Source organism: Humulus lupulus, chromosome 3 (genome assembly GCF_963169125.1).
Source record: "Humulus lupulus chromosome 3, drHumLupu1.1, whole genome shotgun sequence".
In the NCBI taxonomy this organism is placed as follows: Eukaryota; Viridiplantae; Streptophyta; class Magnoliopsida; order Rosales; family Cannabaceae; genus Humulus; species Humulus lupulus.
Window position 1 is genome coordinate 210,864,212 of NC_084795.1, and position 21,403 is coordinate 210,885,614.

A 21,403-nucleotide genomic window follows, 5' to 3' on the forward strand; every position below is an offset into this window, starting at 1 on the left:
GGCGTGTTGTACGTATCTCCATGTCAGACAGCGTAGTGAGAGTGCGAATTGTCGAGTCGTACAATTGACAACATTGTGGACGAACCGCCAAAAAGGTTGTCAGGCGATCCTCTGACGCTGCAAACCTGCATTGGTTGACACCTGGCTAGCCTTCTAGATCCCGAGGACAAGGTCCTTGCCTTGGAAGATAACTGTTTTTAAGGAAACCGAGGACTACTAACCAATTCTTGGGGCATAGCCTTGGAGAGACCTCCGTGCCCTACCTTTATCCGAGGGATGTGGCCTCTAACCGAGAAATCCACCCTCCGATGACTGATCCTCGGGGTGTGGCCTAATCTGAAGAAGTACGCGTCCTTGCCACATGCCCTACTCGGATTACCATGTGTCATTTGGTGAAAACACGGACAACAATATACACTAAAATAAAAGCAAAATTATAAATGCAATAATATTTTATCTTCAAAATTTCTTCTAAATAAATTTTCATGAAGCAATATTTCAGTTTTTTTAATATATAATTTAGCATATTATTTTTTATAATTTAATTTAAAATCTCTTACATGATCAGAATTATTATAGATATATTTGGACACTTAAATATACTCCCATATTAGACCTAAACGTTTAACATGATAATTATTGCATCTCCAACATTGACTTTATAAGTCTATTTTCTTCATTTTAAAGATGAAAATCATGAAAAATCTCTCTCCAACCTAGATGTGCAATTTTATCTTTATTTTAAAGATATGCATTGTGCATATTTATTGTTGAAGACACCACTATTCATTTAAAAACAAAATAACAATACCTAAAACACTCTTAAGAATTTTATTTAAATATATTTATGTCATTTTATATCTATTATATGTTTAATTATTTATGTTTTTATATTTTATTTTTAGATTTATATTGTGCTAATAAACTAAATAAATAAAAGTATGCATAACATGAATAAATAACAAAAATAAAAAATCAATAACTTATCAAATTTAAAATACGAAATGAAATTAAACATAGTTAAATAACAACAACAATTTTTTTAATATTAGAAAACAACAACAATAATAACAAAATAGTTCTACTACCAACAAAATCGAATATGAACATGATATTAATGCACCAATCAATGAATGGATGGAAGCCTAAGTACCAAATATTGAGGTGGTAGATGAGAATACCAAATTTGAAGAATTTCTTAATCGATACAAATAGATCAAAGATAAAGAAGCTCACTTTGCATTTCAAGATGTACTAATTGATCATTTATGGAAGGAATATACTAATTTACAAAATTTATGTATAATTATTATTGTACTTTTCATCTTTTTTAATTTAGATGTAATGTTTAATTTTTTTTAAAAAGTAATGTTTAGTTTTCATAATATAGCCATTTAAGTAAAGTCTATTAATAATTTTTTTACTTCTTATAAAATTATACTTATTTAATTATATAAATTAATATTAATGTATAAAATTAATATTTATTAATTAGTTAAATTATATATTGATGATTAAAAAGACTAAAATGAAATTTTTGTTTTGTTTTGAAGTAAAATTTAAATTAGTAATTGAAGATGAAATAGTAATTTAAAGTAAAATAGATAATGAAAAAGATAAAACTAATTTAAAATAAAGTAATTGTTGGAGATGCCTTATAAAAAAGAGATAGAGATGGAGACAAGAGAGTTAGAGAGAGTGAGGAGACAGGAGGGCATTTTAGACATTTTGGGAGTAATGAGAAGTGAGTCCAAAATAATGCGCCCCATGCAAGGCATCTGGCAAAAAGGAAAATTACCTTTTATTAGAAGAGAAAGATTAAACACTGAAATTGTTTTAAAAAACGACGGTTGGGTTGGGTTTAGGTGATAGTGAGAGAGAATACAAAAGAGAGAAACAGCTTCGAAAAGCTGCCCTGAAGCTCCGTAGAAGTACTTCTCTCCTCTGTTCTTTTTCTTCTTTGAGAGAGAGAGAGAGAGTCTCTCTCTTCTCTCTTGGTCTTGGACAGTGTACCATACGCAAATATACACATATACATATATACGGGCACATACACATGTTATATATATACGCACACAAAAATATACACCTCTTAATACTCACAGAGACCCTCAAGCTGGCATGGGCCACTGTCAGGTGTCTACTTTTCACTAGTACACCTTACTCCTCCACATTCACCACCACCATCATCTCCTCCTCTTCTTCCTCTTTTATTACACTCATTCTCTCTCTCTCTCTCTCTCTCTCTCTCTCTCGCTTAATGCTACCCTTTTAGCTTCTTTCTTTTATTTATTTATATATTTTCTTCTCTCTCTTCTGTAACAGAGCAGAGGTAAAAGGGAGAAAAGAAAGCAAAAAAAAAAACCTGTATTCATGACCTCAGGAGGTTTCATGAATGGGCTTTAGAGGTCGCTCATGGAAATGGGTTCGAGCTCAATGACCGAGTCAGGGGGCTCTTCGTCTTCCTCGCCGCCCAACTCGTCTACTGAGTCACTAAACGGCTTGAAATTCGGCCAGAAAATTTACTTTGAGGATGTGGGTATTGGAGCTACACCCAAATCCGGTGCTGGGTCGTCCTCGTCTTCCGGAGCCACCCCGCCCAAGAAGGTTAGGGGCAGTCCTGTTCAGTCGGGCCAACCGCCCCGGTGCCAAGTTGAGGGGTGTAAAGTAGATCTAAGTGACGCCAAAGCTTATTACTCTAGGCACAAGGTCTGTGGCATGCATTCTAAGTCACCTAAGGTCGTCGTTAATGGTCTTGAACAAAGGTTTTGTCAACAGTGTAGCAGGTAAACCTAACCTTTACTCTTTTTTCTTTCTCTGTTCTTTGCGTCGTTTTCTCTCTCAGTTTTTATACTATATGTAAAATACTTGAAATTGTGTTTTGTTTTTTAGGATCATGAGGCTTGATTTTTGAAAATTACCGGTGAATATTAGTTACCTTTCTCTTGCTTTCTTTGCTTGAACATTTTTCAAAGATTATTGGTTGGTTTTATGTTGTTCGTTTCTGGGGACAGAAAAAATATTCAAATGTTGCTTGGGATTGGTTTAGTGTTGTACTTTGTTTGGCTGTGTCTTAATCTTGCTCTGGGAGTTGGATGTTTTATTGTTTTGCTGACTGAACTTTTCCGGATTGGATAATAGTTGATTCTGGTTGGGTTTCTCAATATTTTTTTTATTAGTATGTTTGTTAGCTGAGTTTTTGGTGGCATATATCTTTAATTTAATGCTGGTCCCCTATTTATAGTCTTTAGACTAGTGAATTTTAATATTATGAAAGTGGTCTTGTGGGATTGGCTGTGGGGCATCTGAGTTCCTTGTTTAATTATACTTATTATCTTATCTTTAAATTCTTGTCTCACAATGTGCAACATAAATTCTAGTACCCTTTTTCTTTTCTCCCTTTTTTCCGCTGATGTAGAGACTTGTTTCTCTTAGGAAGATACTTAAACTGTGTTAAGTAAATAATAAAAGTAAACACCTTTATTAATGTATACCTTCAAAGCTTGTTTACTTGAGCTTCACAACATGGCGATTGACACTGTTTAGGATCTATGTAATAGTTCTTTGTTGCTTTTGGATGATTTGAGCCTAATGGATATGTTATTGAATTCAATTTTTCCCGTTCTCCTTAATTTAATATCGTTGGAATGGAATAAAATTGATGAAATTCAGATATAAATTATACTGTTAAGTTCAACGCCAGTCATGTTTTTCTCAGATATGATATGTTTGATTTTAGATTTTGATCTTTGCAACCATGTTCTTAGAAGTCACTCCAAGAAATTTTTTCCATTTATGTGGTTCAAAGTCTGAATGTTGTTCTGCTATTCATGTTTCCCAGTGATCAGACCATCTTCTTTAATTGAAGCAATAATGTCTGAGGATCTTATGTATGGCCTTCTCTGAATGTTTGTGTGGTCAATTGCGCGGCTTTTGATTGTTTATTGTTGATTGCATTCAACAATTTAAAAAAAATATAATAATGTAGAAAATAAATCCCCCATAAGCATCTGCACCTGCAGTTTGTAATAGTTACGTCCCTTGTCTTGCATACTTAAATTGTGCTTTATGTTAATTGCGTGTAAAAAGCAGTTGCCACTCGTGATTGTTACATCCTTAGTTTTTCATGCTTAACTGTGTTTGTTGTCGATTGCTCTTAACATTTGTTTTTTTTATATAAATTCGGAAGTAAATGCCCCAGAAACAGTTGGTAAATATGATTTTTGATATTGACATATCTGGTTGGAGCCATTTGTTTATGACTATAGATGTTACTAGTGTCCCTCGGGTGATTATGTTGCTCTACCTAGAGACTAGAGAGTCAAATACTTTCCTTGACTGAGTCACTAAGTTAAAGGGAATAACTTGATAAAATAAATGGCACTTAATTCATAAAATTAAGTTCTTAGTCTTTCCCCAGATTTCATCAGCTTCCAGAATTTGACCAAGGAAAGAGAAGTTGTCGTAGGCGCCTAGCTGGACATAATGAGCGTCGGAGGAAGCCACCGCCTGGATCATTACTGTCTACACGTTATGGTTGGCTTTTTTAACTTATATATGTTTAGATGTTAGTACATTACAACTTCATCAAGCTAATGTGATTTTGAAAGACCCAGATTGCGGTCTTTTACCATCACCACATAGATTTTGGGTTTCCACCCTAAGTAGTATTTACATGACGCTGACCTCAAATGTGTTTTGTTTGTTACTGTAGAGAACAGCGGCAGAGTTGGCAGCTTTCTAATGGACTTCTCAGCATACCCCAGGCTTGGTGGAAGAGATGCCTGGCCAACTGCAAGAATATCAGAGCGGATGCCAGGAAATCAAAGTGCTATTCCTACTGGAAAGTATGTTCCATATCCATGGCAGAGCAACTCTGATAATTCTTCATCCAACCTATACCTGCAGACTTCAGCCTGCGGAACGAGTATCCCAGCTAGTCATGGAATTCCTCCGCCTCCGGGAGAATGCATCTCAGTAGTCGCGGACTCAAGCTGTGCTCTCTCTCTTCTGTCAAACCAACCATGGGGCTCTAGAAACCGATCATCACCTGGCCTTGGGCTGCATTCCTTGATGAACACCCAAGGGACACCTGTGGCTGAACCAACAACAGCTTCTCATGGTGGAACTGTCAATCACTTCTCAAACAATTCTTGGGGCATAAAGGGTGATATGGCTGGTAGCAGTTCACACCAGATCCTTCCTGATCTTGGCCTCGGTCAGTTCTCGCAGCCCCTCACAGGTCAGTACTCTGGTGAGCTCGAGCTGTCTCAACAGGGTAGGAGGCCATATATGGAATCTGAACACTCGAGGGATTATGATTCCTCCAGTCAGCACATGCACTGGTCACTCTGAGGTCCAGTCTATTTTTCATGGTTCTAATGCACTGGTCACTCTGAGGTCCAGTCTATTTTTCATGGTTCTAATGAGAACTGAAGTCTCTTTCGAAGAATTAGTAAGTTGAAAACATTTGCAAGTAAACTTCTGCCCGTCTCTTGGGCAAAATTTCAAAACTGACTTGGTTTGTGTGGTTGTTGTGGATTAAGCGTGTAAAAACGCTGGGTTTCAATGCGTGTTATCCTTTTGTTTCAACTAATCTAATATTTTGGATTCTGTGGTTATTTCTGCTGTTCACAGTTTCATTTTCATTAGAACTCATGAGCCAAGAAAAAGGGAACATATAGACCATGTGGTCTTGTTGAGGTAGTATTAATATTTGATTTATGACCATGTAAGCAATAATAATTGGTTTTTGTTTTTACATTAGGAGGGAGCAGTGGATTTCATAATGTGGTTTTCTGTCTATTTGGGTCCTATTAGAGTTTAGGTTGAGTGTTTTGGCACATGAGGACTGTCTTGTTTGGCCTTGTTGTCTTATCCGTATACCAAACTATGGCCTAACATAATAGATTCATATGACAAAGGGTTTTTGAATAGTAAAAGAGAGCCGCTACAACTAAAATTAAAATGTTACCCACTCGTTACTACAAAAGGTCATTTTAAACTTTGAAAGTTGGGTAATAGTTTAGAGATAATTAATCATATGACAAATATGATATTTTTCTCTTGAATTATTGATTTTTTTGTACAAAAAATACAGAAGAAATTAGACTAGGTGCCACTTTTAGATAATCATTTTAATTTTTACCCATTAATTAATCTATTTTAACGAGTTAGTTATAATGAATGTTCCTATTATACATTTTTTCTGCACAAGGTGCTTAGGCATGCAATAAAATAATAAATTAAATCAATTGTAGTTGCCAAGAGTAACACATGCCCCTTAGGATTGTATAAGAAGCCACATAATCATTATATCTAACTCATTTTACTATTAGTTAATAGATTTGAATAATATTTAATAACAAATAAACACAACAAATACATAGTTAAATTAACAGCTAAAAATCTATACATCTTATTTTGTTAAGCCTAGTAGTATAAATTTTAAACCTTGTGGTTTAAATTTTAAAGAGTTATGATTTAAATTTTAAATCTTGTGGTTTAAATTTTAAGTTTTGTAGTTTAAATTTTAAAGACTAGTGATTTAAATTTTAAGGAGCCGTGGTTTAGATTTTAAATGATCATGGTTTATATTTTATATGGTCGTAGTTTAGATTTTAATCGCGTGGTTTAACTTTTAAGCCTTGTGGTTTAAATTTTAAAGGGTTGTGGTTTAAATTTTAAGCTTTGTGATTTAAATTTTAAAGAGTCATTGTTTAAATTTTAAGTCTTGTGGTTTAAATCTTAAAAAGTTGTGATTTAAATTTTAAGCCCTGCAGTTTAAATTTTAAAGACTAGAGGTTTAAATTTTAAGGATCCGTGGTTTAGATTTTAAAGGATCATGATTTATATTTTATATGGTCGCGATTTAGATTTTAATCGTGTGATTTAAGTTTTAAGCCTTGTGGTTTAAATTTTAAAGAGGATTTGTTTAAATTTTAAGCCTTGTTGTTTAAGTTTTAAAGAGTCGTAATTTAAATTTTAAGTCTTGTTTAAATTTTAAAGAGTCGTGGTTTAAATTTTAAGTCTTAAGGTTTAAATTTTAAGTCTTAAGGTTTAAATTTTAAAGACTAGCGATTTAAATTTTAAAGACTCGTGGTTTAGATTTTTAAGGATCATGATTTATATTTTATACGATTGTGGTTTAGATTTTAAGCCTAGTAGTTTAACTTTTAAGCATTGTGATTTAAATTTTAAAAAGTCGTGGTTTAAATTTTAAGCCTTGTGTTTTAAAATTTTAAGCCTTGTGGTTTAAATTTTAAGCCTTGTAGTTTAAATTTTAAAGATTAGTTATTTAAATTTTAAAGAGTCGTGATTTATATTTTAAATGATCATGATTTATATTTTATATGGTTGTGGTTTATATTTTAAACATTGTGGTTTAAATTTTAAAGAGTCGTAATTTAAATTCAAGCTTCATGGTTTAAAATTTTAAAGAGTCGTAATTTAAATTTTAAGCATTGTGGTTTAAAATTGTAAGCCTTGTGGTTTAATTTTTAAAGAGTCGTGGTTTAAATTTTAAAAACTAGTGGTTTAAATTTTAAAGAGTCGTAGTTTAGATTTTAAGCCAAGTAGTTTAACTTTTGAGCATCGTGGTTTAATTTTTAAAGAGTTGTGGTTTAAATTCAAGTCTCGTGGTTTAAATTTTAAGGAGTTGTTATTTAAATTGTAAGCCTTGTGGTTTAAATTTTAAAGAGACGTTGTTTAAATTTTAAGCCTTGTGGTGATTTAAATTTTAAAGACTAATGATTTAATTTTTAAAGAATCATGGCTTAGATTTTAAAAGATTATGATTTATATTTTATATGGTCGTGGTTTAGATTTTAAGTATAGTAGTTTAACTTTAAGCCTTATGGTTTAAATTTTTAAAGGCCGCAGTTTAAATTTTTAAAGGCCGCAGTTTAAATTTTAAGCTTGTGGTTTAAATTTTAAAGAGTGATTGTTTATATTGTAAGCTTTGTGGTTTATATTTTGAAGAGTTGCGGTTTAGATTTTAAGCCTTGAGGTTAAACTTTTAAAGGGTCGTGGTTTAGATTTTATGTCTTGAGGTTTATATATTAAATGATTGTTGTTTACATTTTAAAATTTATGGCTTACATTTTAAGCCTTGATTTTTACATTTTAAAGAATAATTTTTCATAGATTGAATACATTCCTATAAATATAGTTGTCACACATATATATGACACACTACAATTAGAATGCATTTCCAATTTAACTATAATATGACACATATAATACACATTACAACAACACTTAGAACCGTGTGCTCAAATAAGAGTAATATGGGAAGTCTCATGATAATAATGAGTAAAATTCAACTAAATATATTTAGTGTCTAGTTTTAGTTAACTACTCTTAAAAGTTGGTAGTTCTCAACTTTTCCTAAAAATACATCATTCCGTGCTACCCTAAAAAAATCATAGGAATGGTAAGGTCGATAATTTGGGAAAAAATATTCTAGTTATCCCAAAAAAAATCTATTTAAAGTTCACTTTTAAAAATTAAAAAACTTTTTTTAAAACATAAATTTTAATTTATTTAAGATTAAATCTAATTAAAACAAAATTTTAAAGTTTAATTTTGAACCAAATACAAATAAAATAAATTAAAATTAAATAAAAAAATAAAACTAAATTATAAATTGAAACCATATATATTAGAATATGAAAGCAAATGTGAAAAAAAAACCAAAATAACGACAAACATGAGCTAGGTTAGCTGTGGTAATAACATAGAAAAGATGTCGAGGCTAGGAGTAAAACTCTGTAAAACTAAGAGAGAAAAATGGAGTGTAGGAAAACTTTATGCCCTAACTAATAAGCATAAAGCACTGAGTATCATACATAAAGTGAATCTCACTACAGGAGTAATACAAAGCTAACATTCTAACAATATGCTAGCTGGCTAACAACCATGTAACTAACCAACGCCTATTGTGCTAACATTACAACTGCTTGAACTAACACTAACAGATTCTTGATACTCAATATCCCCCCTCAAGATGCACGGAGGTGAACCCAGCGCAAGCTTGTGACACAGAAAAATGAATCTGGGAAAAGCAAGGGCCTTAGTAAAAATGTCAGCAGGCTGCACTTCAGTGGGAACATAGCAAACCTCAAGAACTTTGTCAGTGACAAGGCTGCACACATAATGAACATCAAGCTCAATATGCTTGGTTTTGGAATGAAATACATGATTGGAGGAGAGCATTTGAGCACGTCACACCACAACATAGGCCGATGAGCAAGCGACACCTGCATCTCCTGAAGCAAAGAAAGAACCCACCGAAGCTCAGCAGCAGTAGTAGATAACGCCAAATACTCGGATTCAGTACTAGACCAAGCAACACACTTCTCTTTACGAGAGCCCCAAGGAATCAAGTTATCACCAAACTTGAGACAAAAACCCGTCGTAGAGCACCTGTCATCAAGGCTACAAGCCCAATTCGCATCTGAAAAACCATCCAAAGTGAGACGCAGAGCAGGCTTGAAAAGAAGACTGAGATGAGTAGTACCGTGAATGTAACGCAGCACACGTTTACAAACATTCCAGTGAGCAACAGTGGGAGCTTTAAGAAATTGACTCAGCTTGCTAACAACAAAAGACAAATCAGGACGAGTAAGAGTCAAATATTGTAAAGCACCAATTGTACTCCTGTACAACTTAGGATTAGCAAAAGGAGCACTGTCATCCAGAAAGAGACGATATCTAGGATACATGGGAGTAGGACTAGACTTGCAATCAGCCATTGTAACTACCCAAAATTACTAATAAGGCTTAAGGACCTTGATTAGTGTGCCAGGAGGGCATAATTGGTTTATGTAAGATTTAAATGATTTATTGCGTGATTATGTGATAAGCATGCTTATATGGTTATATGGATATACGAGATGCATGATTATGAATATTAGTATGCATGTAGGCCCTGTTTAGATTATAGGAGCATATCTATAATTTTGGCCCGTTGAGGACATAAATGTAATTATATGTGATAAATTGTTGAGACCACATTATTATGTGGATATATTTGTAGCATATGGCTCGAGACGGTCCTAGTGAGTGGTTTGGAGAAATAGTCACGGCAGTGATTTATACCCAGCTCGGGGGAGCTTGAGGGTATTTTTGGGAATTTAGGGGATATATTGGAGATTTTTAGAATTTGGGTAAATAATTGGTGATTAATTGGATGATGGGATTTATGTGGTAAATATTAGGAACACTTGATGAATTAGTGGGAATTGGGAACAAATGACAATTATACCCCTAGTTTAGATTAAGGTTAGCTTTATTTTGGGAGGGCAAAATGGTCTTTACCTAAAATAAGGATATATTCAACTTCTCTTAGAACCAAGGCAGGATGTAGTGGAGTTGAAAAGAAGGAAATGGAAGACTCTCCCAGCTTTTCTCTCTCTCCCTCACGATTTTCTCTTCTTTTTCTCTTTGGTATGCTTTGGAAGCTAAGGAAAAGAAAGGGGCTGTGAACTTAGGGCATTTGACTGTGAATTTGGAAGTTCAATTGAGGAGGAGGCTTAAGGAATTGAAGCTGATCAGCCAAGAAACTCAGCTGAGAATTGGGTTACAATTTAAGGTAAAAATTTTACCTTAATCTCTGATTATTTCTGGGTTTTGTTGCTGAGTAGGTTAGGTTGAATTAGAGCTTTTAAGCATGGATTGAATGATGAATTTTGGCTGTTGGTTTGAGTAGGAAATTCCAGTAGTTAGTACTTTGATTACTGTGGCTAAATTAAGGTATTGCTTCCTGTTTTGTTGCTGGGAATTATAGGATGAAAATATGTGTGATTAGAGGTCTAAGTTCGTACTTGGTTTAGTGTGGAGTTGGGGGAAAATTCTGGGTAAATTGGTGAGTTCTTGGCTGGAAGAAGAAGGAAGAAAGCCCATGTTTTCCCTAGGTTCGCAGGGCGCGCCGCGGTGCGTGTGGCCTTCCTGGCCATGGGAGCTCTCTGACTTGGGGGCGCGCCGCGACTTGCATGGCCAAGTCATGACCCGCCTCCCCTTTGGCGTGAGAGCTTGCTCTCTGACTTGGGGCAAGTCGCGACTGCGGGGCTAAGTCGCGACCCGCCTAGGGGTTTTGAGCTTGGAAGTGTTCTTAGTGTTGTTAGGGCTCGGGGGTTTGAACCTAGGGGCTTGGGACAATTTCTACTACCCGGTTTAGTAGAAATTGAGGTCTCGGAGGCTAGTTTTGCTACCTAAGTATTTTGTTTCTGATTGGAAGTTGATAAATACCGATAACTCTTGTAACTAGGTTTGTTGCCAAGGCTCTAGGCTAGGGATCATGCTCAGACTCAGTTCACCCTCTCCACTCGGAAACAAAGGTAAGAAAATTGCACCCAGTTATGTGGTTATGTTGGGACTAAGAGTTCCCTATAATTATATGCAATGTCATATGATGGTATTATGCCATGTGGACATGAGATAAACGACCTAAGAGTGCCGGAATTAATATTGGCGCACATGGACGCGGCTCGGCCCACTGGAGGCTGAGGTTAATTATATAATCATTGAGCTCGGCCTAAGCGAGCCGGAGTCAGTGGGATAAACAGAGGGTGCGGCCTAAGGGCGTCGACCCTGGATATTGAGTGTTATGTTTACTGTTATTAATTTGACGATCATGGCATGTTTATTATCTGGATAATTGATTATTGGTTTCCAGATTGATATCACTGATTATCTGAACAATGTGGTCTGCTGAGTATCTTATTGATGATTTATGTATTATTTGACTATTGATTATTGAGTATGCTCTGTTATATGGTTTTCTTGCTGGGCCTTGGCTCACAGGTGCTACGTGGTGCAGGTAAAGGCAAGGGTAAGCTGGACCAAACCTGATTTGGAGAGCTCTAGGGGCGGAATGTACATAGCCGGCTGCTCGGCCACCACGACCGAGGGATGATACAGGGACAGGCGACCCAAAAATGCCTATTTTTCCATTAGATTGGCTTATGGTTGTTTATAACCTTTGAGATTTTGTAAACTATTCTTTAACCTTGTTTATTTTTGGGATCCAGTGTAACAAACATTTATTTAAATGAAAATTTGTCTTTTTTGACCAAAATCTTTTAACCTTAGTTCAGTAATGGTTTAGCAACACAATTTCAACAAAATGACTTGATTAGCTAGTCTTGCACCTTTATTAATACACAGTGTAATGGTCTTGGTTACCCAGGGCGTTATAGCCATGTTGGTCTTCTGTAAAATATCCAAGGCATACTTGGTCTCAGTCAAATAAAGACCATCAACAGTTCGAGTAGCTTGAAAACCCAAAAAATAGTGAACTGGCCCAAGAGTTTTAAGAGCAAAACTCTTATTCAAATTAGAAATAAGGAGATGAATATCACTGGAATTAGCACTCGTAACCAAGATATCTTCCACATACACCTAAACCAAGATCAATGAACCTTGCTTCCAACAAAAACATAGAGAAGAATCAGTAACATAATTCAAAAAACCCCATGAGATTAATGACCCTTTAAGCTTCTCAAACCAAGCTCTCGGAGCTTGTTTAAGACCATACAACACTTTGTGTAAGCGATACACATGAGTAGAACAAGTAGAATCTTCAAACCCAACAGGTTGAGCCATATAAACAACTTCATGAAGCTCACCATTTAGAAACGCGTTGTTAACATCAAGTTGTTGAATCTCCCACCCATGTGTGACAGCAAGAGTGAAATGATACGAATGGTAGAAGCTTTGACAACGGGACTAAATGTGTCAAAGAAATCAACCCCAACCATCTGCTGAAACCCCTTAGCCACCAAACGAGCCTTGAACTTGTTTAAGCTGTCATCAACATTCAACTTAGTTTTGAAAATCCATTTGTTCTGAACAATAGGCATGCCTTCAACATATGGCACCAAGGAACATGTACCATTGCGTTGAAGAGCCTGAAACTCTTGCTCCATAGCATGCCGCCACCGAGGATCCAAAAGAGCCTACTTAACAGTGTTAGGTTCAACAAAAGAAATAGATTCATGTGCTACTAAAGCCTTATGCTTGAAAATACCATCTTTGGCACGAGTGACAAGAACCAGTAACTTTAGGAATAACAAGTGGGATAGACTCGGGTTCAAGAACAAAAGAAGAAGAAGTAGCAGAACTAGCAGGGACATGAGGACTAGAACACACAGGAGGTACATAAACAGAAGGAGACTGTAAAGAGGAAAACAAGGGGGAGACAGAAGCAGAGGAAACAGGCTGAGAAGGAGAAGATGCCACACAAGGAAGAGGATAAGTCAACACAGGACGAGAAGAAGGCAAAGAAAAGTCTAAAGAACAAGTAGACGACAAAAACATGGAAGAATAAGGAAAAGTAGACTCATCAAAAGACACACTCTTAGCAATAAAGATGCGACCAGTGGAACTCAAACATCGATACCCTTTGTGAGCTGAACTATACCCAAGAAAAACACACATAAAGGTTTTAAAACCAAACTTATCTCCGTGGTAGGGACGTAATAAGGGAAAACAAGCACAACCAAATACTTTCAGGAACTTGACAAAACAAAGACTCAAAAGGAGACATATGAGGACTAGATTGAGTAGGCAACCTATTAATGGTAAAAACAGCAGAGACACACGCATCCCACCAGTACATAAGCGGAAGTTAGCTTGAGCAAGGAGAGTTAGACAAATTTCGGTAATATGCCGATGCTTACGCTCAGCACGACCTTGTTGCTGATGCGTATGGGGGCAGGGAAGACGAAACACAATCCCAAGCTGTTGAAACAAGGATTTGAGTGGTCGATACTCACCACCCCAGTTCGTTTGGGTTGACTTAATTTTGGTTTCAAAGAAACGTTCAACATATGTATTGAACTCAACAAATGTACGAAACACCTTAGATTTAGCACGTAAAGGAAAAGTCCATGTGTACTTGGTAAAATCATCAACAAAATGTACATAAAATCGAAAATCATCACCGGATAAAAGAGGAGCAGGGCCCCTTACATCCGAGTGAACCAACTCAAACGGCCTTGTAGTCTTCAAACTAGAAGAAGGAAAATGAGATTGATGAAGCTTGCCGAATTGACAAGCATGAAAAAAATGAATATCAGTAGGAGAAGAAGCAACTTTTATTGACTTAACTTTATTAAGTACAAAAGGAGATGGATGACTAAGGCGTTTGTGGCATAGGTCTACAATTTGGACATGTTTATTACAGACTCCATTAGTGTGTTGATCATTGAGGACACATATACACTGGGAAAAGACAAACTAGACTTAGACTGAACATTAGCAGACTGGACAGCTGATTAGAGGTGAGAAGTGCACCTTTATTGATCTTAAATGTCAAAATAAATTAAGTTTTGATTATTATTTTCATTTAATTAATATGATATATTTTATGGATGAAAATATTTGATCATGATTTAATTTATTGTTATTTTGTAGGAATTAATTGATATTTTGGCATAAAGAAAAAGAAAGAATAAAGAAAGAGTTAAATCTGAAAAACGAAAGGAAATGGGGCATTTTTGAAGTGAAGGAGCCCATTATTCGGCCCAAGCCCAGCAGCAACAACTATTTTCCCTTTGCTCCAGCCGTTGACTCGGTCAACTCCTCAGCACCCAGCAGTCTTCCATGCCTGACGACACATCAACCTTCCCAGCTGCCCTTCAATCTCTCAGCACAAATAAAGGCCTAGGGTAGTCTCTCACACCCAAACCCCAAACGAAGGCCCAAAGCCAGCGCCTCACCCAACCTTTCCAGCGTAGCCCAACAGCAGCCCAATCCGAAACCTTTCCCTTCAGCCAGTCGCCTACGTGGCGCCTTCCCATTGGCTGGGATTGGTCAATGGCCTAGCTGCCACCAGCCACATTTGGCCCAACCTTTTATGCACCTTGGGCCTTGCAAAATTGCAATTTTGAGCTTTAAAGCTCATCATTTTTGGTGCTTTAGAAAAATGGCATTTTGACCATACACCAAAATAACTAAGTTAATATTTATAATAAGATTTGATTTTTCAAAATCATATTTTATTATTAATATTTCAGATTTATTTTGTAAACCCCATTTTGTTGTTTAATTTCTTTTTAGTCATTTTCTCCATCTATATATAGGGACTCTTCCTTCACAATTTCTATGTAATTTTTAGGTAGCAACACTCTACCAAATTTTAGTCTCAATTCTCATATTTTCTCTCTAGAATTTCATGAGAATGTCTAGCATAATAGGCTAATCTTCTTAGGAAGGTTAGGATGATCCTATATGCACTATGACTTTGTTTGGTATTTTTGATTCACCATGTGCTTACAATTTATATATTTTAGTGATTTATTTTCTTTCATCTCTACTTCTTCATCTTATTATCTATATTTATGTTTACTAATAGTTTATAGATTTTGTCATGCACTTTCTATGTATTATCAAATTAGTGAAAATAATATAGATAATATCTTTATCATTTTCTCCATCTCACTCATATATATGTACTTTTGCTAAAATCTATATAGAATTAGTCATGCTCTTTTTATGTATTTTATAAATAGTAAAAGTAATATTTGTCTCAGGTTTTATGTCCAATCTTTTATTGCATTATTGCCAATAGTATAATGTTATTTTTAGATTTCTCATAAGATTTATCTCATCTTTCCATGGTAAAGATTAATAATCACTTGAATACATTTTTGTAAAATATATTTGTGCATCAATGTTAAATCTTCCAAATGAATAGTTGGGATGTGAACTTCTCATTTGTGTAACTTTTGTGAATCAAAGATCCAAATAAATAAGTATGCATATTGGTGAATCTTGATCCTTCCTACTTGTTACCTATTGTTACATCACACTTTATTCTATCTTTATTTCTAATATTTAAATCTCCAAAACAAAAAAAATATCACTTATTCTATTTTCTTCTTATTATTTATCTCTAACATTTATTTATTGATTAACTTTATTTCTTTGATTCCTTGTGGAATCGACCGCCCGATCTATACTACGACAACTGCTAAGTGGAAGTCATGTTTGGGCGTTAAACAAATTTTTGGCGCCGTTGCGTGGGAGGTAATAGCGAAAAAATAAGTTTTTTAATAAATTTTGTAAAAGAGATAAGTAATTCTATCATTTTCTTTTTGTGTATATTTCTCTAGGATTTATTTTTTAGATTTATCTTATTTACTCAAAAGAAAAAAAAAGAAAAAAAATCACTATCATTATTTTTTTTATTGCTCATTTTTAGTTAGTTTTTCATTTTTTTTTGTCATTGTTGTGCAAAAAAAAAAAATTGTTATCATTTCTTTTACTTAGTTTATTTTGTTGTTATTTTGTTAGTTTTCTTTTTCTCTTTTTATTTATTAATGTTGTAAGAAAAAAATTAAAAAAAAAAAAAAGCTTGTTGTGTGTTTATTTAGTCTTTTTTCTTGTACCTTATTTCATTTTATTTTATTTAGTTTTTTTTCCTTGTAACTTATTTTATTTTGTTTTGTTGTTATTTTTCTTTTTTTTTTCTTTCTCTTTTTTGTTTTATTATTGTTGAAAAAAAATTAAAAAAAAAACTTGTGTGTATTTAGTTTCTTTTTTTTTTAATTTATTTTTGGTATCTTATTTTATTCTATTTTTTTATTGTAGTAAAAAAAATAATAATAAAAAAATAAACTTGAAAAAAAAGATATAAATTGGTTGCTTATATTTTCTTAGTTTAGTTTTAATTTTTTTTTTTATTTATGTTTAGGATTAGTTACATTTTTTTTTAAATTTTCTATGTTACTTTGGTACTATTTTTTTATGTGTTTGTAGGATTACTTTAATTTTTTTTTTTTTACTTAGTTTTTCCTCATCTTCGAAAAAAATGTTACTTTCTTAGAATTTTATTTTAGCCCTTTTATTCATTTGTTTTATTTTTTTTTCTATAATATTTTTTTTAGGCTTTGTGAGCATCTTATTTCTTGTATTTAGATAATTTTTTTTTTATTTCTAGGTTTGTCTCTTTATTTATTTATTTTGTTATTAATTTTTTTAATTTTTAGGTTTTAAATCTTAAAAAAAAAATCATAAAATAATAATAATAATAATAATAATAATAATAATAATAATAATAAAAACAAAGCTTGTTTTGTCAACATAAGCAATTTTTGCTTAAAGGCCAATTTGAGTAAAGTTCCATCCATGCTTACTTAGTAACCTCGGGGAGTTCTAGTAAGTGTTGGTTTTAAGGGAACCGTTTTTGTGAATTGTGACCCCTCCACAATTATCTAGTAACCTCGAGGAGTTCTAGATAAAGTGTGGGTTTTAAGTGGGACTGTTCTAAAAACCTCAAATCGACCTGGAAACAAGTAAAAAAAAAAAAAAAAAAAATCATAAAAACAAAATTAAAAAAAGAAGAAGGGTTATTTGCGACAATAATGCCTATGTAGTTCATTTTGTTGCACTTAAATGCTTATGTAAAAATTTTGGCTGCAATAATGCCTACCGTTACGAATTTAGAGCAGACGTTGGTCGCTGGCCGTCAACTCTCATTAAGAACCAACGTGGTAGCCATGTGGCGGGTCTTGATTGGTCCAATAATTTTTATTTTAATAAAATAATATAAAAATATTTTTTAAATATAATTAATTAAAATTTTAATTGAAAAAATATAAAAATATATTAAAAAAATTAAACTGATTCTTAAATGAAAATGTCTTCTTCAACCTCACCTCCCCCGACCCCATTGGGTCTTCTTCAAACCTCCCCTGACCCCATGGGTCTTCTTCAACCTCATCTCCCCTTGACCCCCTCGACAAAGTTATAAGAATAGAACAATAAATGTTAGTTCAATTACACAATGTTCAGTAGATTTATAAATATATATATATATATATATCTAAGCTCCACAGCCATGGCTGCTTGAAGGAGGACTGGTAGTGGAGGACGGCGACGTTAAGCGCAAGGATCTCTTTTCCTCTTCTTCTTCTTCTATCGTCGACTACGATAAAGACAACCACAATGCCACCAAGCCTCATCACCGCTTGTCCTCTCCTCCGATCAAGCCACACAAGTTCTTTCCTTTTACATTTTTGTTTCAGATATGGCTCCATTCAAAGGATTCAAATGGCCTGCGAAGCATCTAGGTAAAATGCCGATTTTTCCCATTCATTTTCATATTTGTACTTTCTAAATTGTTTTCTTAGTTATTAATATATTTTTATTTCATGATTGTAGACTATGCAGAAAACTCCATAGACGAAATCGGCCAATTTACGGAGGTTCACGAGGGCGATATTTTGGCGATTCAAAGCCTTAGAAACTTGCAGGAGATCCAAAAACTCGTCCCGAAATCTCGCTCCTACCGAAAATTTGCCGATTTTTAAGCCGCATTTTTTGTTTGGTTATCTTCTCTGTTCAACGAGGTCGGGGGAGATGAAGTACTCTCGGCTTCAACCCAGATCTAGGCAGGAACAAGTTTTTTTTCTTGTGATATTCTCGTTCACCGATGAATCTGAGCATAAACTCTGTCGAGGGGGTTGAGACTCCACCCATGGCGTCAGCCAAAGCTTGTCGCAAGACAGGGGGTCGAGGGAAGATGAGGTTGAAGAAGACCCATGGGGTTGGGGGGAGATGAGGTTGAAGAAGACCCATGGGGTCGGGGGTAGGTGAGGTTGAAGACCTTTTTTTTAATAAGCACTTTAATTTTTTTAATATATTTTTATATTTTTTCAATTAAAATTTTAATTAATTATATTTTAAAAAATATTTTTATATTATTTTATTAAAATAAAAATTATTGGACCAATCAAGACCCGCCACATGGCTACCACGTTGGTTCTTAATGAGAGTTGACGGCCAGGGACCAACGTCTGCTCTAAATTCGTAACGGTAGGCATTATTGCCGCCAAAATTTTTACATAAGCATTTAAGTGCAACAAAATGAACTACATAGGCATTATTGCCGCAAATAACCCAAAAAAGAATGATGAAGAGAAGAAACGTTTCGAGCTGTATTTTCCGATGTATTATCCTTCAGTTAGAAACAATCATAATTCTAGTGCTACTGAGGGTACTAGCCGTTTTAGGAGTGCATGCAAACTTAGTGTAAGAGATTATCGAGAACTTGAGGCCTTAGCAACTAAGTTTGAAAGAGAAAGTTACGAGGTTCTCGAGATAGATTATGATGAACGTTATTGTGACTTTGAAATAGTCGACCATAAGAATCATAATTCTGGTTGAACCAACCCTGTAGATTTTAGTTGGAAGCCTGAGTACAACTACCATGCACCGCCTCACATGAATTTTGAGCAAAATCTTCCTAACTTCCCACACGAACCTCCATATAATGTTTGAACTGATACGAATTCCTTAGAGGACACTTTACACACATTTATAGAGGAGCAAAGAGAATTCAATAAACAATTTGTGGAAGATTTTAGGGAAACTAGTACTCAACTTTCAGAATTGACCAACGCTATTAATTCACATAATTTAAGTCAATTCCCGTCCCAACCCGAGGCCATAACACCATCCCCTACTCTCAGTTCTAAACCCGATGAGGATGATGCTATTACCATTTGGAGTGAAACTTTTTCCAATACTGAAATTCTTCCAACCATTCCAAAGAAAAATGGAAGCTATCATACTGATGTGATAGACTTAATCGTTGAGGAAATCATAAACATATTTGCAATGAAACATTCACCCAATTTCCTCCACGATTTTGAACCCGAACATTTTCTTTATCCTGAAAATGTTACTAACGCTTTGATTTTTGAGATGCAGGATAAAAGAAAATTCATTTTTGATATAGGATAGTACGCAAATATGCAGTTGGTAGACTTACCTGAGAGCGATGCTTTTGTCTACCAAAGACTGATCAGGTTTTATCTTTCTTTTTAGTGTGCTTTATTTTAATTTGTGTCTTTATTTTATGTTGTGATTTTTACTTTTTAGGGTTTTGTTGGTTATCATATTCCCTTTTTCTCACATAATGGGCTTAACATTAGACATTGAAGACAATGTCTCAATTAAAGTTGGGGGTAGTAGGCATATTCATGCGTTGACATATATTTTGATTACCATTTAAAAATTTTGAGTTAAATTTTTGCAAGATTCATGACAACAAAATTTTTGTGAGATAATTTTTGCTATTTTTACTATTAGGAAGTAATTTTTGAGAGTAATTTCATGCACAACCAAACATTGAAAAAAATTCACACATTCAATTGAGAAAAATCCTAAAGTTTAAAGTTTTTAATTTTTGTGAGACGTGAGAATGAGAAAACAACTTTGAAAACTCATATTGATCATTTGAGTTGGTAAAATTAATTTTTGGGATTTAAAACATGACATTTACTAGAGGGATAATTTTTGTTTTAAATAGTCTTTGTTGTATTTTATTGTAATTTTCCTTTTAATTTCTTGTAATTTTTTTTTAATTCTTATGTTGTCTCTTGTAAAAAAAAATTATATAAAAAAAGAAAAAAATTATAAATATATATATATAAAAATGAATGAAAAAAAAGAACAAGAGCAACATTTTTCATCTTCATCAACATTACTACATTTGTTTTCAATTTATGCCATCAAAAACAAAAACAAAAGAAAAAAAGTTAATTTTTTGGCGTGAGGTTCTTCTTCTAGCTTCTCCATGGCGAGGCGCAAGAAGGTTCACCAGAAGCCTGCTACAATAGACAAGGGAAAGGTCACACCAGGAAATGAGAAAGAGGGGGAAAGTTTGCTAGCAGGAGATGATGGAATTCCTTCGACTGATTTGGAGGAGGTTTTCAAGGATTCTATGGCTAAATTCCCTGAGGTTGGAGACTCGAGTAGGAAGGATCGGACGTTGGGTGATGATGTGACTCAAGATGCTAGGTTGACATGGAGCGAACAAGAGGATGATGGCACCGATTTTTTGTCTCAAGCCAGAGATAAGTGGTCTGCGTTCAAAAATTTGTTACCAAATCAGGGTGGTGCTCGATTGGAATTTGCAGAACCCTTGGTTCAAGATGACCATCGAATTGCTCAAGTAGATTTGGAGGAAATTACTTTTGAGGCTTCTATTTGGAACTCAGCTGTGGTTTGTATGGTTTTAGGGGCCAATCCCCCTTTGCTGTCTTTGAAGGATTCATAAAGAGAATGTGAGGAAATTTGGGGATTGAGAAGATTGCAAGGTTAAATGCTGGCCATACTCTTGTTAAATTCAGAGATGAAGTTACTAGAGACTTGGTTTTAGAGAATGGGGTTCTGCATTTTGATAGGAAGCCAGTTATTGTGCGACCTTGGACTACTGACTTAGATCATCTGAAGTTGGTCAAATCAGTCCCTGTTTGGGTGAGATTACCTGGGTTGGGTTTGCAATATTGGGGAACCAAATATTAAAGTGCTTTGGTGAGTACTCTTGGGAGACCAATTCTAGTTGATAAGGTCACAAAGGATAGATCTATGATGCAATTTGCCAGGGTTT

The 21,403-nt window shown here is 34.4% G+C and overlaps 1 protein-coding gene across 1 annotated transcript; it reads left to right on the forward strand.

The window, feature by feature from the left end:
- The first annotated feature begins 1,882 nt into the window (after positions 1-1,882).
- On the forward strand, positions 1,883-5,621 carry LOC133823394 (squamosa promoter-binding-like protein 9). Its single transcript, XM_062256167.1, has 4 exons — positions 1,883-2,136; positions 2,326-2,786; positions 4,421-4,536; positions 4,715-5,621. Exons 2-4 carry the CDS (start codon positions 2,416-2,418, stop codon positions 5,353-5,355), a joined length of 1,128 nt encoding a protein of 375 aa, XP_062112151.1. The 5' UTR covers positions 1,883-2,136; positions 2,326-2,415; the 3' UTR covers positions 5,356-5,621.
- Positions 5,622-21,403: the final 15,782 nt, after the last annotated feature.

What these genes read in the sequence shown, in the direction of transcription:
- LOC133823394 (XM_062256167.1), top strand. Translation starts at nt 2,416, where the DNA reads ATGGAAATGGGTTCGAGCTCAATGACCGAGTCAGGGGGCTCTTCGTCT. An exon ending in TTTTGTCAACAGTGTAGCAG is followed by an intron (nt 2,787 to 4,420) that starts GTAAACCTAACC and finishes GTCTTTCCCCAG; the next exon opens with ATTTCATCAGCTTCCAGAAT. An exon ending in ATTACTGTCTACACGTTATG is followed by an intron (nt 4,537 to 4,714) that starts GTTGGCTTTTTT and finishes TTGTTACTGTAG; the next exon opens with AGAACAGCGGCAGAGTTGGC.